Genomic DNA, 13,930 nt, shown 5'->3' with positions numbered 1-13,930 from the left:
GCGCTATATGGTGAGGCTGAATTACCTCTGCTCACAGCACTTACAGAATGTGAAGTGCTTAAAGGCAAGCTGAAATAGTAACTTAATTCAGTCTTGCATGTCTGGAGCTACAGGGCACACAACTAGAATAAAAACAACCATCTATTTATTCAAGGTGTGTCATTTAACACTGAACACTTTGTAGAAAAAGCAGTAATTAAATATTGTGGTATGTATTATATATGTGAATTGCAGTGGAGAAGGCAACGATGGAGCAGAAGGAGAGGCCGGAGGGCAGGAGTTTAGGAGATGGACTGCAGAGAGGTACAACAGTCAGGCATCTGGAGGGATATAGAGAGGAGTGAACCTTCAGAATCCAATAATTCAATGCAGAGACTGATGTTAACCTTTCATGCCCCCTGACTTGCTCCCCAGATTCCACTTCTGCTGCAATGTCCTTCAACATGAATACCGCTCTCATTCTTTGAAAATGCCAAAGTACAGTCCCACAAAACGTGCTGCTTAAGCAGATATAGCCGACCCATTCACTCCCACAGTGCTTGCTTCACTTCTCACAGATTCCTTTTCAGAAAAGGCAGTATCAGCACGTACTGTGAAGTGAAGATGTCCGGCGTCTCACTACCTGCATCCCCTCCTGATACAGCGCGCACGTGAAATATGGAAAAAGCTGCAAAGCTGTCCAAACATGGCTGATCGGCTCCTTTTCCGCATGATCGACTGATTCACAGTGGGATAAAAAAGCAGTGGAGAGTTCGAGAAAGAGAAATAGATTTTAAATACGTATTCATTAAACAAGCCCGGCAGGGGCAAAGAACGATATGAGAGGGGAACAACGAGTGAAGGGAGGAAGGAACAAGGTGTGACCCAGGAGGAGGCTGCAAGACCAAGGGGAGGAGAGAGACACCCTGCAGATGCACTTGTAAGGAGTGATCATTAGGAAATGCAAAAAAGAGTACCTTCACACAAAAGTAGCCAGTGGAAAGGCAATGGCCAGTGTCCGGAAGCTATACTTGGTCCAAGCTCCACATGACAGCATGGACAGCAAAAGCAAAGCAGGAAGGGAAAGCAGACAATGTCCTGGCCAATGAGAAGCATGTAAATTACAGCGACGTTGGAATCCACAAATGGTAAGTTCAGGTAAGTAAGGGCCAGGTTCTAAGCCACTTTTTAAGATTTTTTTTTTAAATCCAAAAGCCTTTGCAAGAGCTGTGCAGGTGAAACCTAAAAATAGGGTTCGCACATAAATAATTAAAATATGTCTTTCTAGGACGCCCAAAATCCTTAAGATGCCAATTAGTGAAGTGAGAGAAACTCACAACTCACAACGTGCCCTTCTCAAAACCAATCTGCTTTGGCCAGCATTTGAACAACAACTCACGGGATGGGAGGAGGATTTCTAGAATTCTCCTCTCCAGCTTGTTTAAAGTATTTAAGAGGAGGAAACTAGACGGCTGTAGAAAAGATTTGAACTCGGGCAGGAAGGGGACGCCTTTGCCTGCCATCTCTCCCTTGAGGGTAGTTCTCTCTCTTCACGGTTGACTGGGTTCATCGCATGTTGCTGGCAAGGAGATGAAGCAAGCAAGGCCCATGGTGATGAACACTTTTTGATTATTATTTCTAGCTTTGCAATGTGCATGAATATATAATCATTGTATATGCAGATATATAATCCATCATTAAAGTAGTGTATTTTCATTGTTTGTTTTTATGAGCATTATTGTTCTACTGCTGTGATTATTTTTGGAAGTGTATTCGTGTTGTTGCATTTGACCTACCCGCCTCCTTTTTCCGAACCTGAAGCAGTGCTTTAGTAAATGCATTACTCAGACTAAGAGCTCTGCATCGGTGGAATTCCTTTCAGTCGTGTTTCCTCTCAGTTTAAAGTTAAGCAGTACACTTTTGTCTCGTTGCGGGGATTTTCTTCAAATGTGCTCTCGTGTTGTACATCATTGACCTTTTTATTCAAACCTCGCAAAGTGCCTTGATAAATGTCTTTCTCGGACTGAGAAATTCCTTTCAGTGTCTGTGTATTTCTTCTTAGTCTGCATTAAAGCAAAACATGCCCTCGCTCTTCAAGCAGGCGTGTGGAATTGGCTCCTACCCAGTTGGCTGCGCTACCGTCCCTGTAAGTTCCTAGTAGATGGCATCGAGGGCGCAGAGGGCTTGTACGTTAGATGGTCGCCACATGGACTGCAGCAGTGGCTGTGCCTCCCTCGGCGCCACACAAGTGAAACAAGACTCCCAGCCCGCCCTTTGCAGACTGGAAGAACGCTTCAACTGCTGGACCAACTTTGCCATTTAAAGTAATAGCAAAGCCAGATGTCCCCCTGGCATATGTGTCAGTCACCCCTACGCAAGGCCTATTGCGTACTAAGGCAGAGTGCCACATATATCATGGAGAGAACATGTCTTTTACAAGTTCTGATAGTAAAAACACAAAACTGTTGTTTTAACTGTGGAAAGATTTGGGGCCAGATGTATCAAGTTTCCCAATAGCGATTACCAAATTGCGATTTTTTGTGAATTGCAATTAAGTAATCGCTGTTGGAATATATAAAAATCCAGGAGTTTCATATAGCAATTGCGTAAGGCCTCACAAATGGATCTACCTCATTAATATTCATGAGGTAGGTCGCAATTTGCGACCCATTGCAAATGGCTACAATCACAGGAACGGTGGCCTGCTGGATTGTAGTAAAGCAATCTTTTTTTTTAAATGCAGCCAGTTTTCCTAAAAGGAAAACGGGATGCGTTTAAAAAAGAAAAATGAAAAGTTTTCTTTTCATTTTTTAAGAGTAGGCAGTGGTCCGTGGGGCCACTGCCTGCTCTTAAATTTTTTTTTCGCTGTCATTCCCAAAGGGGAAGGGGTCCCTTAGGGACCCCTTCCCCTTTGCGAATGGGTTACCACCTACTTGAAGTAGGTGGTATCTGCGATTGTTTTCCGACCGCATTCACGGTCACAAAACAATCATACATACCTCTGCGATTCGGTATTAGGAAGGGACGCCCTTGACACGCCCTTTCCTAATACCGAATTGGTATGTAGTCGCAAATCCAATATGCGATTCGGTAACAAGTTACCGAATCGCAAACTGGATTTGATACATACCAAAATGCAGTTTTTGCGATCGCAAAACTGTTTGATACATCTGGCCCTTGGTTTCCCAATTGGCGAGTACAGAGTTAAACACTGACATCTCAGCTTTGCTAACTTAAACAGAGTGACCAAAGTTTGTCATCCAAAGTATCAAACAACTCATTACATTAAGCCTGACTTGATTGTCAAGTCGAAATTAATGTAACAGTCGCAGTGTGCAACTTTCACAAATGGTCGCACACAGGGTCCTGTCACCCTCCTAGGGAGATGTGCTAACAAATCCAACAACAGGATACAACAGAGGCCTGCGCTGGAAGAGGGTGTTACCTCCCTCTTGCAGGAAGCGACTCTGGTGTTGGCCCAAAAGGCAGACATCAAAGGAGAAGCTGACTTTGAAAAGCAAAATGGGTAAAACTAGAGAGAGGGGCTGCCACAAGGGACAGAGAGGGGAACCACTTGTCAAACCGGTTTTCCAAGGATGTGTAGCCCCCTTGAAAGCCACACCTCTGGGTTGGGCTGGGAAGTTTTGCACGACAAGAGGGGTCCTGTCATATTGGAAGTGGGCAGAATGGTGCATCTTGGGATGCCCAGATGCCACACAGGCAGAAAGTGGTCATCAGGTGGGAGGAAAACTGGTAGCCCATCAGCTTCCTGCCCTGAGGGCATTTTCTGAGCATAAGTAGGGCAGCTGGACCAGTCACCTTGTGACAAAGATATAATAGAGGAAGAAAGCAAAGAAGTGATGCAGTAAGGGGTTAGAATAAAAAGCGGTGTGAGGACTAGACTGCTAGTCAATTTGCTAGTCAGATCAGAGAGTCACTTTAGTGTACAGTCAGTGGAAGTGGACCAGAGTGTGTAGGCAACGTGACTTGGGTGAGTGAATAAAAAAGGGGGGTAAGTTAAGTGGGTGCTTAGATAGACTAAATGATGACCCATGCACTCAATGGTCGAACCGGTCAACTTCAGTGATTGGTTGGCAAAGAAGGAAAAATTCAGAGGTTGACGACTCTGGATGTTTTCAATGTCAGGAATTATCCAGAGCAGTCAAGTTAGTGATCAGCCATGCTTAAGGTTCAGTCAGAGCAACTTCAGAGCAAATTACATTTCTTAACCCACTTTTAATCAACAGTTCCAAATGGAAACAATGCCATGGCTACTGGTTGGAATGTGGCTGGTAGCCTGGTTGGACATACCTGGAATATGCCGGAAGCACCAACAGGAGGTTCTTCAGCCCCTGGATGCCTAGGTAACAGTTCGATAAGCAGAGAGAAGTCATGTCCTCACATCGCGGCAAACAATAGCTCACTACTGTGTAGTCAACAGGCCGAGACTTGCAACTGTGGATGTAAAACCAATCCTTCTTCTCCAATGCTCGTCTTACAAAGCTGTCATCCTGGATTTCGTACAAGCACCCATAAAGGAGGAGAGTCAGTTCATCATCACTTATCTTCTTGGCTAGTGCTTTGTGGCTCCAGTCAAGCATCTTCTTCTGAAGCTCAGGGCTTGGGGTCAAGCCCAACATTGCAGCCGATTTGCCATTTACAAACCCAAATATGAATCGCACCATAGGCATGAGGTGGCTTTCATCTGGGATTTTGGCCAGTAGGGGCTCAATGGGAATATTGTGCATAAAGAGATCAAACCCATAGTTCATGAGATCTGTTCTGCGCTCCTTGGAGGAAAGTAAGTCCTCCAGCAACTGCATAGGATCCTCCACCCCATGGGAGATGACACAATACACTGCGGCCAACAGTTCCTGCAAAGCTATGTGTCCAAAGCTGTATCGGGCTCCACTCTGCAGCCCAGTAGAGGGGATCTTGTTTAGAAAACAGCTGGTGGGAGTAGTGACATGGACATCATGACTTCTTAGGTCCTGGTCATCAAAAATAACTTTCCTCTGCTTGATCCCATGCAGGGCCAACCCAGTAAGACGGCGGAAATGGTCGGAGTCTAGGGCAGTACTTCCTAGGAGATACATGTAGAAGGATATGAGAATCTCAGTGGTGGTTTCTTGGCGCTGCAATGAATCGCTCACCAGTAAGAGGGATCTACAAGAGAGGTGACAGATCAGGGGAATGAAGCACATGGTGATGAGGTCCTGGTCACGTTGGAGACAGTCCATGGCCTCTGTGGCGAGACGCTCACTGCGGAAGAACTTACTGAAGTATTGTCTTTGTCCCTCTTGGGACAAGCCAAGGATGGTGACATGGCGGTCAATGGCGTCTATGCAGTTCAGTGTTCCAGGTCGTGTTGCTATGAGCAAAGAGGCCTCCGGTAAAACCTTTCGTTCAAGCACTTTACGCAGAAGGAAACGTGGAGTAAGCTTTGAGTCAAAGGTCACATCTTGACTAGTCTGCCTATCACTCATGTCTATACTGTCAAGTCCATCTAGGATAAGAAGGACCTTCTCAGGCTGAGCCAGGACCGCCTCTTTTAGTGTTTGCGAAGTTTCCTTGAAACCGCTGAATAGTACATCAGTTAAACTGATATCCTGCTGACAAGAAGTAACATCTTGGCCCTTCACATAGAAGACAAACTGGAAAATCTGGTTGTACATCTGGTTAGACGCCCACTCTGTAATTACTTTCTGCATGATGAAGGTTTTTCCAATTCCTGGAATGCCTTCCAACAGGACAGTTTTTGGTACCTGTCCATCCTGCTTTGCCTCAAAGAACCCTTGAATGCTAATGGATTCACCCTGGCCGTGGGGTCGCTTCAGCTTCTCCTGGTGGTGGCTTCCTCTGGTCCGGAGATAGGATTCCAGCTCTGCCTCATCCGCTGGCCACTGTTGAACCATGACAAGGTCCACAAACAGTTCATGCAGGCCCTGCTGCGCATGTCCTGCCGAGGACCCATATGCATCCACCATCAAATGTCTCTCACGCACAGCTGCCTTGTACACCTTGGAACCTGAGGAGAGAACACAAGCATGTAAGGGGAGACAAAATCTCTTACTTGTGAAACACAAACATGCACATTAGAATCCAAGAGCTTAATATATTTAGCAATGACACTGCAATGGGAGCAGTGTTAGTTTCAGTGCTGAAAGACGGTCTGCTAGGGTACTACAGACAAGCCCATTTGGCATCTATACACATCTATACACATCTCCCAAACAAGACCCCAGGTCTCCACCACAGATGTGACCAACAAGCAAGGCATCCCAACAACTTCACAATAAGTACCCATGGACTCCTGATGCAGGGGTCTTGGAGAGCTAAACCTCAGGGCAGTTTTACAGCTATCACACACTAGAGGAACATACCATGACAGGGCACACTCTGTTGTGTTAAAAGTGTCTGGGAGTAAGCATCTGAATGTATCAAGAAAAGAGACAACCTACATGGCCTGGATTCTTTTTTGATTTCAGAAAAAAAGTCATTAGTGACATGGGGGGTTATTACAACTTTGGAGGAGGTGTTAATCCGTCCCAAAAGTAAAGTTACGGATATACCACCAGCCGTATTACGAGTCCATTATATCCTATGGAACTCGTAATACGGCTGGTGGTATATCTGTCACTTTACCGTCACTTTTGGGCCGGATTAACACCTCCTCCAAAGTTGTAATAACCCCCATTGTGTAAAGACTGTGAGAGAGCCCCTGTCTACATGCAAGTCTTCTTGAAAACCAAGCACCAGCAGCCTGTGTGTACAAGTCTAATGGGAGACAATCAGGGGTATGCGCCCTTACACCTGAAAGCATTCTTTTTTTTAAAGTGGCAGGGTGGGAAACAGCACTGGGGGCTAAAGCAACACAGTAGGCATGGGTAGAGGAAGCAGCACATAGGGTACGTGGAAAACCAACACAAAAATCGGGGGAGAGCACGGGAAGTACTGAGAAGAAAAGCAAAGAAGAGAGGAATCTGGAGCAGGAGGGGAGAAGCACATGGGTGAAAAGCACACAAGGGTGATCACATCAGGGAGGGGGGCGAGGAAGAAGTGCATGGGCGAGAGAGAGCGACACGGAAGAGGAAGGATTGAAAGAGGCGCCCTAGGGAGACCGCTGGAAAACGGGCACTCATGGAGGACTTAAGACAAAAAAATAGGTAGTTATCTAAGGGAAGCAGTGGGAGGACATACGTGCATTGGCAATGCCCCAGGGGAAGACACAAGCAGGAGAAGGCAAGCCATCGAATAAATGCAAACAAATGAGTGTGACAGTAAATCCAATAAATGGTAAGCAAGGTGGGCGGAAAGCCACTCCAAGTTCCTGGTGAGCCGAGAATATGTCATTCAAAGCCAGACACCTGTGCTGTCTGCAGTTCAAACTAACACAGTATAGGGGGTACATGGTAGAAGGGGCAAGTAGCTCTCCTCCTGGAACAACAATAAGGATTTGTGAAATATTCTGTGTGTAATGACAGTGATCAGTGAGAGAAAACTTTCAGAAATTCACTCTAATCGAGGAATGTGCCAACAGAGCAGTTGAGATAAATGTTTGCACTGGAGCACTGGTCACTCACAAGACTGATTATTAGTTTCCTGTTGGTCTAGTGGTTGCCTGTTATCTGAGCCCTCAGTTGAAGGATATGGGTTGCTTTTTGCTGGCACCAGTCAGATTACACCAGTATTCTGGAGAATGGTGTAGTACGCAATATCATTCAAAGAATATCATATGATATGAATATCATGTCCTAAATATTGTACCTGAAATTATCACCCCCCTTTCAAGTTAATATTAGAAAACCGACTCTCAATGGGAGAACATTTTTGTATACATGGTTGCTGACTGGTTCCATCCAGCTGCCACCTCCAGACAGCCATATAAAAACCTTGGGGGAGAGCCCTGTCTCTCTGGTTTGTAAGACAATGCCCTTCCTGGGTGGAGGAGCTAACACCCCCTCCCTCAGGAATGTGCATGCCCCTGGCAGCGAGCTTCAAAGAACTAACCACCTTTGAAACTAGACCCCCAGGCCTGCTGCCAGCAACAGATGGTAATCCCTGTGCAAATCCCCACTTTTAGTGGAAGCAACTGCAGGAAACTCAAACAAAGGGAAGGAGGAGAGGCCCCACCTGGCACCGACCACCAATAAGGTGTTGTCTGCGAGGTGGGTACTCCATTTCACTTTCCTCCATCTTGGATAGGAGGAAAATAGCCAATCAGGGATAGGGAAGTGACCCTTCCCACTTTAGTGGATGTAGCCACCCACAGATAAGTGGCCCATTGGTCACTACCAGTTTCCCCTAAAACGTCCACTAAATTCAGTATTTAATGGCCATCCCTAGTCCAGGAAATCGGATTCAACAGACAAAAGAAGACCAGCACCAAGAATATCCATTGCATGAGAATTGTGGACCTGCTGCAACAAAGAAAAGGCGACAAACCCTGCCTGCTGCACCCAGGACCCGACAATCGCCACTGAAGAGCTGCTGAACAACTGGAAACACTCTAAAGAACCCCAGAGGACCTCCAGGCTTCAGAAATCATCATGGAACTCCCTCCAGAGTGGAGGTACCACTCTACAACAACAAGAAACCAACAAGTCAGTGACAGTCACTTCACTGTCCAGCCGCTAACTCCCGAACCGGAAGTCGCAGCTGGACCAGACGACACACCAATGACCGCAAGGACAAACCCTGCAAGAGTGCCCTCCAGTGGTAAAACCGTACAAATTCCCTGGGTATTGGTCAGATAACATCGGACAGTGAGAAAAACAGCCCACCTGGGGCTAGAAAAAGACCAGGGGAAAGCCCCAGTTGAGGAACTTCAGGAACACCCCAGACTTCCCGCTAGAGAACCCTTGGTGTCCTGCAAACGACCCTTGAACCAACTTACCCCTTGCTCCAGGGACATCCTTGCACACAGCTCCTGGCTCACCGATTCGCTCTGCACCCGGCCGCCTTGTGCCCTGCAACGAAGAACCTGCTGTGCCCAAAGGATTCCCCAACCCTTGCAACCTCAACACTCCATGGGGACCCCAAGGGACCATCTTTAAACTTACCTGTGGAGTGCTTTTTCAAAAGTCCCCCTCAGTGGCCCTGCACCAACTCCAGAGACATTTCAACACTTCTCCCGCCGGAACCAGGAGCCGACTGAACTTCTCCAGCTGGCATAGTGTGCCCACCGACGACCTCGACCAACCTGCAAAAAAAAATAACTTGAAAAACAAACTGTACGATTTTACATGTATTTTTAAAGGTGTCTTCCATTGATTCGTATGGTGCGTAATTACACACAAAAAGACTATTTTTATTAAACTTCAAAAATTCATATCTAAAAAAGTACTTCCAATTTTGATAATCTTGGTATTAAAAATTACATAAAAATCGGAAGTGGTTTTATAAATTGGTCTTAAGTTATTCCTTTGAGTGTGTGAGTTCCAAGATTGATACTGTGAGTACAACAAATGCTTTGCACTACTCCAAGATTGGCCTAACTGCTCAACCAAGCTACATTAAAAATCCGAGGATTAGGTGATCTAGTTTTTACCTCTGTAAACGAACGTGTGGTTGCCCGGACCCCCTGCACAGTGGGCCTAGCTCTGCTCACTACATAGAGGGCCGCCTCCTACAATTTCAAACCAGATGTCTGCATGATCATGATTTTTGTCGTTCCTTTATTCACCATTAGAGTATGGGGATCTGAATAGGCTGCTACAGCCTCTGTCTTTGGAGGCCAGTCGGAGTGGGGACGTCAGGATTAAACCATCGAAATGAAACTGGCCTGGAGCCAAACTTCAGACCATGTGCATTGACCCTGTTAATCAATTCTGAAAAGTTGGCAAATATATAGAAATGAACAGAGAATATGAAATAAATCCCTGCTTTAAACTATTTAAAACTACATCAGTAGAAGTGTATTCTGATCCTGAGCAGAGTAAAACTCTGAGCCAATCAGAGTAGAAATTAATCAATGGGCGCAGTAACAAACTAGGGATGCTCCAATTCATTCCTTTTTTCCTTAGCAGTGATAATCAACTTTGGCAAAGGCATTTCTGAAGTCAACAAATGCCACATAAAGCTTTACCTTTCTTGCCTTCACAGAATATTCTGCAATCATTATTAATGCTAAACTATTATGCACTGTAGAACAGCCCTCTCTGAAACCACATTGTTCCATTGGGAGGGGATGGTTTAAATCTTCCCAATCGGAGAGCCTTTGCAAGAGACATTGGCAGAGATTACTCCTGTTATGTTCAGGGTGGCAATCAGACCACAGGTTCTGGGATCGTCCCTATCACCAGTTCCTATAAAGTGGAATAATGTTACTCCCCCTCTCTGAGTTTGGAACGCCACCAGTATCTAGGCAGAAGTGGTTTTAAATATGTAGCCTGGGAACTGGGAAAAGATTCGAATGTGTCCACAGTGACTTTATCCGGAGCGGCTCCCTGAGATCTTTTCAGCTCCTTGATTACTTTATTGAATTCTGCTTCTGGCTAATCTTCCCGCACTGCAGAAAAAGGAATCGTGGGTTCTAAAGCAGTATCGTGTTTACCAGTAACTGCAGACCATTGCTCCATATGTGACCATCAATCGTTATCATCATGTGGAATCGTTTTTTTCAACTGGTGTTTCCCAAGCATTTTGCAATGATAAACCACAATGTCCTGGTATTTCTGATGGCCGGGGCACTCTGCATAGATCACTAAAGTTTTGCAAAGGGCTACTCTTTTTTTCTTTTTACTCATTTTAGTGCGTTATACTGCCTTACGTGCCCTAGAACTGGGAAAAGAACATCGGGCCTCATTATGACATTGGCGGCAAATGCCACCTACCACCACGGCAATGGCCGCCAACATACCATCACCGTGGCTAACAGCCGTCAACTGAATTATGACCGTAGGCAGAATTCCGCCAGAAGGCTGGCAGAATTCCGTCTACGGACATGGCGGCGGATGGCAGTAAGGTGGCTCTGCTGCCAGCAGCAGCGCCACACCAGCAAAACACTGCCTACCATATCATGTTCCATGATACGGCCTGGCGGTGTTTTGCTGGCGGATGCTGCTGCTGGCAGCAGTGCTGCGTCCCGTCTCCTGCCGGTGGACCCCGTGCAAGCAGGTAAGTCGGGTTCTCTGACAGGAGAGAGGAGTGGGGGGGTGTTGTGTGCATGTGGGAGGGGGTGTGTGACTGCGTTTGAATGCGTGCATGCGTGTGTAATGCGTGTGTGCATGAGTGGGTGTGTGTACGTGCATGCTGTGTCGTGAGATTGCGTGTGTGCCTGGATGTATGTTCGTTAGTGTTGTTGTGAGTGTGTATGAATGTATGCATGCATGGGTGAATGAGTTTATGCATGTGTGTGGGTGTGTATGTATGTGCATGTATGTGTGTAAATGGGGGGGTTGGGAGGGGGAGAGTGGGGGAGGACTCTGGGGAGGGGGCGGGGGAGACCCCTATCAGTGCCAGGGAAGGAATTCCCTGGCACGGATAGTGCCTACCGCCATGGTTTCCGTGGCGGTACAGAAACCATGGAAACCATGGCGGTGGGCAGGGCCAAAATGCCATGGGCGCCCTAGTGACGGCCGCCAGACTGGAGACTGTAATCTCCAGCCTGGCGGTCGTTACCCCCGTGGCGGTCGGTGTGTTAACTTGGAATACCTCCACTAGTGCACCGACCGCCGGGGTCGTCATGACCCCCCATAGTTGTATAAATTCAGTTAATAATTTACACTGCAGACTGGAAGCGTAGTTCTGAACGGCTAGCTTGACTTTGCCATTTAAAGGTATGGTAATATGTGGTAATATGTGCAAGTCACACCTATGGCAAAGCTAAGGAGTCCTAGGGCAAGGTGCAGCACAGTTTGAGGAACGGAATATGTATTATATCTTTTCTGACAGTAAATCAATCAATAGATTTGTAAAGAACTACTTGTCACCCATGAGGGTATCTAGGCGCTGTCAGGGTTCAGTTGATTAGCTGAATACCCAGATCTTCAGGGACCTTTGGAACTCTGGAAGAAGGGGAGGTCCACGGATAAAAAGGTAGCTTGTTCCATGTTTTTTCTGCTCGGTAGGAGAAGACGCGGCCCCTGTATTCTGCTGTCGGGTGCGGGGGGAGGGGGAAGTTTAAAGAAAGGGACATAAAGCAGAGGTGTCAGATGAGCTGACAGAAGTTCAGGCGGTGGTTCCTGGAGGCGGGTCTGCAGTTGTGTAGGGCCTTGTATACATGGGTCAGGACCTTGAACTGGCATCTTTGCAGTACAGGGAGCCAGTGGAATTCCCTGAGGCAGGGTTGATGTGGGTTTGTCTAAGAACATCCAGGACGAGTCTGGCTGCAGCATTGTAGCTGTTGTTGGAGGTGAGCTGTGATCCATGAGTAGTGTGTGTTGCCGTAGTCCAGTTTGCTAGAGATGAGGGCCTGGGAGATGGTGCATCTGGAGCTTTGGAGTAGCCACTTGAATATCTTAAAAAGCATGCAGGGAGTGAAGAAGTATACAGTGAAACTGTCACTTTTACTGTGGAATGACTTGTTAGCCCCACTGGCGAGTAGGGGGTTACACGCAGACCCCTCAGCTGTGTAACTCCTGAACGGTGTGGCCAAACTTGACACTCCAAGGTATCAAACAACTCGTTGCATTAGGCCTAACTTAATACTTAAGTCAAAATTAATGTAACTTGTTGCAGTGTGCAACCTTTACGAAGTTGCCACTTTGATGACCAAAGTCTCCTGTGCCGGTCCACGTTGGCACATGAGGTTTGTGCCCGAGACGGCTTTCTGCTGTACCTGGTGGCTAGCAAAGGAGAAGGGTCTGTGCCTGCTGAGTGCTGATTGTGGAGAAGTCGATTCACATAACCTGCAATCACCTCTCAATAGCGATTCTCAAATACTAGCCGCTTGCGCGTCTCATGACCCGCTTGGTAACGCTCATCAGCATATAACCTGTGCGTCCTGTTTACGATTAGGACGACACTTGAACCAGAGCTGGAAGCAGCTGCAATATTTCTGTATGCCATTAAGGTATGTGACTCTGGAGTGGAATTATTGATTTCACATAGTTAGTCTGCCTGTGGGATGGCTTTGCCTTTTACACACCACACCTACGGCAAGAGTCAGATACATGGGGAGCTGCCAGAACCATCTGAATTGGAACGAAGTGCTAAGCAAGGGCCCCCTCACCCTCCAGTTTGAACTGGCTGCAGAAGCTCTGCTTGCCAGGGTGCAGCAGATATACTCAGCACACGCCTTTCGCTACATGAAAAGACAGATATCACTCTACGTAGATATCATCACCCTCCGAGTGCACAAGCCAAGTAAGAACCTTAACATTATCTTGCAGGAGTATAAACAATTAGAGCATCACTCGGTAATACACATCAAGTAAGGAAATTATGGATATTCCTGCTGACAGCCAACATGCCACAACTGGCACTAGACTTCCCGCTGCACTGATCTGGAACTATATTATCTACGCGTGACAGAATATGTATTCCACTGGCACCGACCTACTCCTTTGCTCTCACACCTGGCAGTGCAAACTGATTACACTACGCCAGCTTCACTGCACGCTCTCATAGGTACCCCGCTCACTGTCAGCCCCAAACACCACACTGCTACTGAGCGCACTATTACAGTATAGGAGAGACTAGAAGGAAGGACAAGGCTGGTGTACTTTACTCCCCCTGATTCCCACAACCCAAGCACCTGCCGATTTAGGCTACACATAAGAGGGTGGTACAATCACATCTGCAGGGCAGGGGCCTGCAACTCCGGGGGAGTATATACACAGGAAGCCTTCTTGACGCTGGAGAAGCTCCTGTGAGATGCCTCGAGACCCACCCTAGTGGTTTCACATATTACCGCATTCTCAGTAGTTACAGAAGCGCAGTCTCGGGATCCCCTAAGGAGACCTGGACATCCGCTACATTGGATGGCTTGCTCAAGGCCCAATTCATG

General features: G+C 46.9%; 1 protein-coding gene across 3 annotated transcripts in view; it reads right to left on the bottom strand.

Moving 5' to 3' along the window:
* Positions 1-13,930, bottom strand: part of LOC138262281 (NACHT, LRR and PYD domains-containing protein 3-like) — a 260,469-nt gene that overhangs the window by 194,616 nt on the left and 51,923 nt on the right. For 2 of the 3 annotated variants that reach the window (XM_069212175.1, XM_069212177.1), the window contains exon 2: positions 4,291-6,007. In XM_069212175.1, the coding sequence (XP_069068276.1) occupies positions 4,291-6,007 (1,717 nt within the window). Of the gene's footprint in view, positions 1-4,290; positions 6,008-9,041; positions 9,176-13,930 lie in introns of those variants that run through there. The other variant, XM_069212176.1, reaches the window with a different exon arrangement.

This window comes from Pleurodeles waltl, chromosome 10 (genome assembly GCF_031143425.1).
Source record: "Pleurodeles waltl isolate 20211129_DDA chromosome 10, aPleWal1.hap1.20221129, whole genome shotgun sequence".
Classification (NCBI taxonomy): domain Eukaryota; kingdom Metazoa; phylum Chordata; class Amphibia; order Caudata; family Salamandridae; genus Pleurodeles; species Pleurodeles waltl.
The sequence above is the reverse complement of the archived record's forward strand: the minus strand, read 5'-3'. Positions and strand labels throughout refer to the sequence as shown.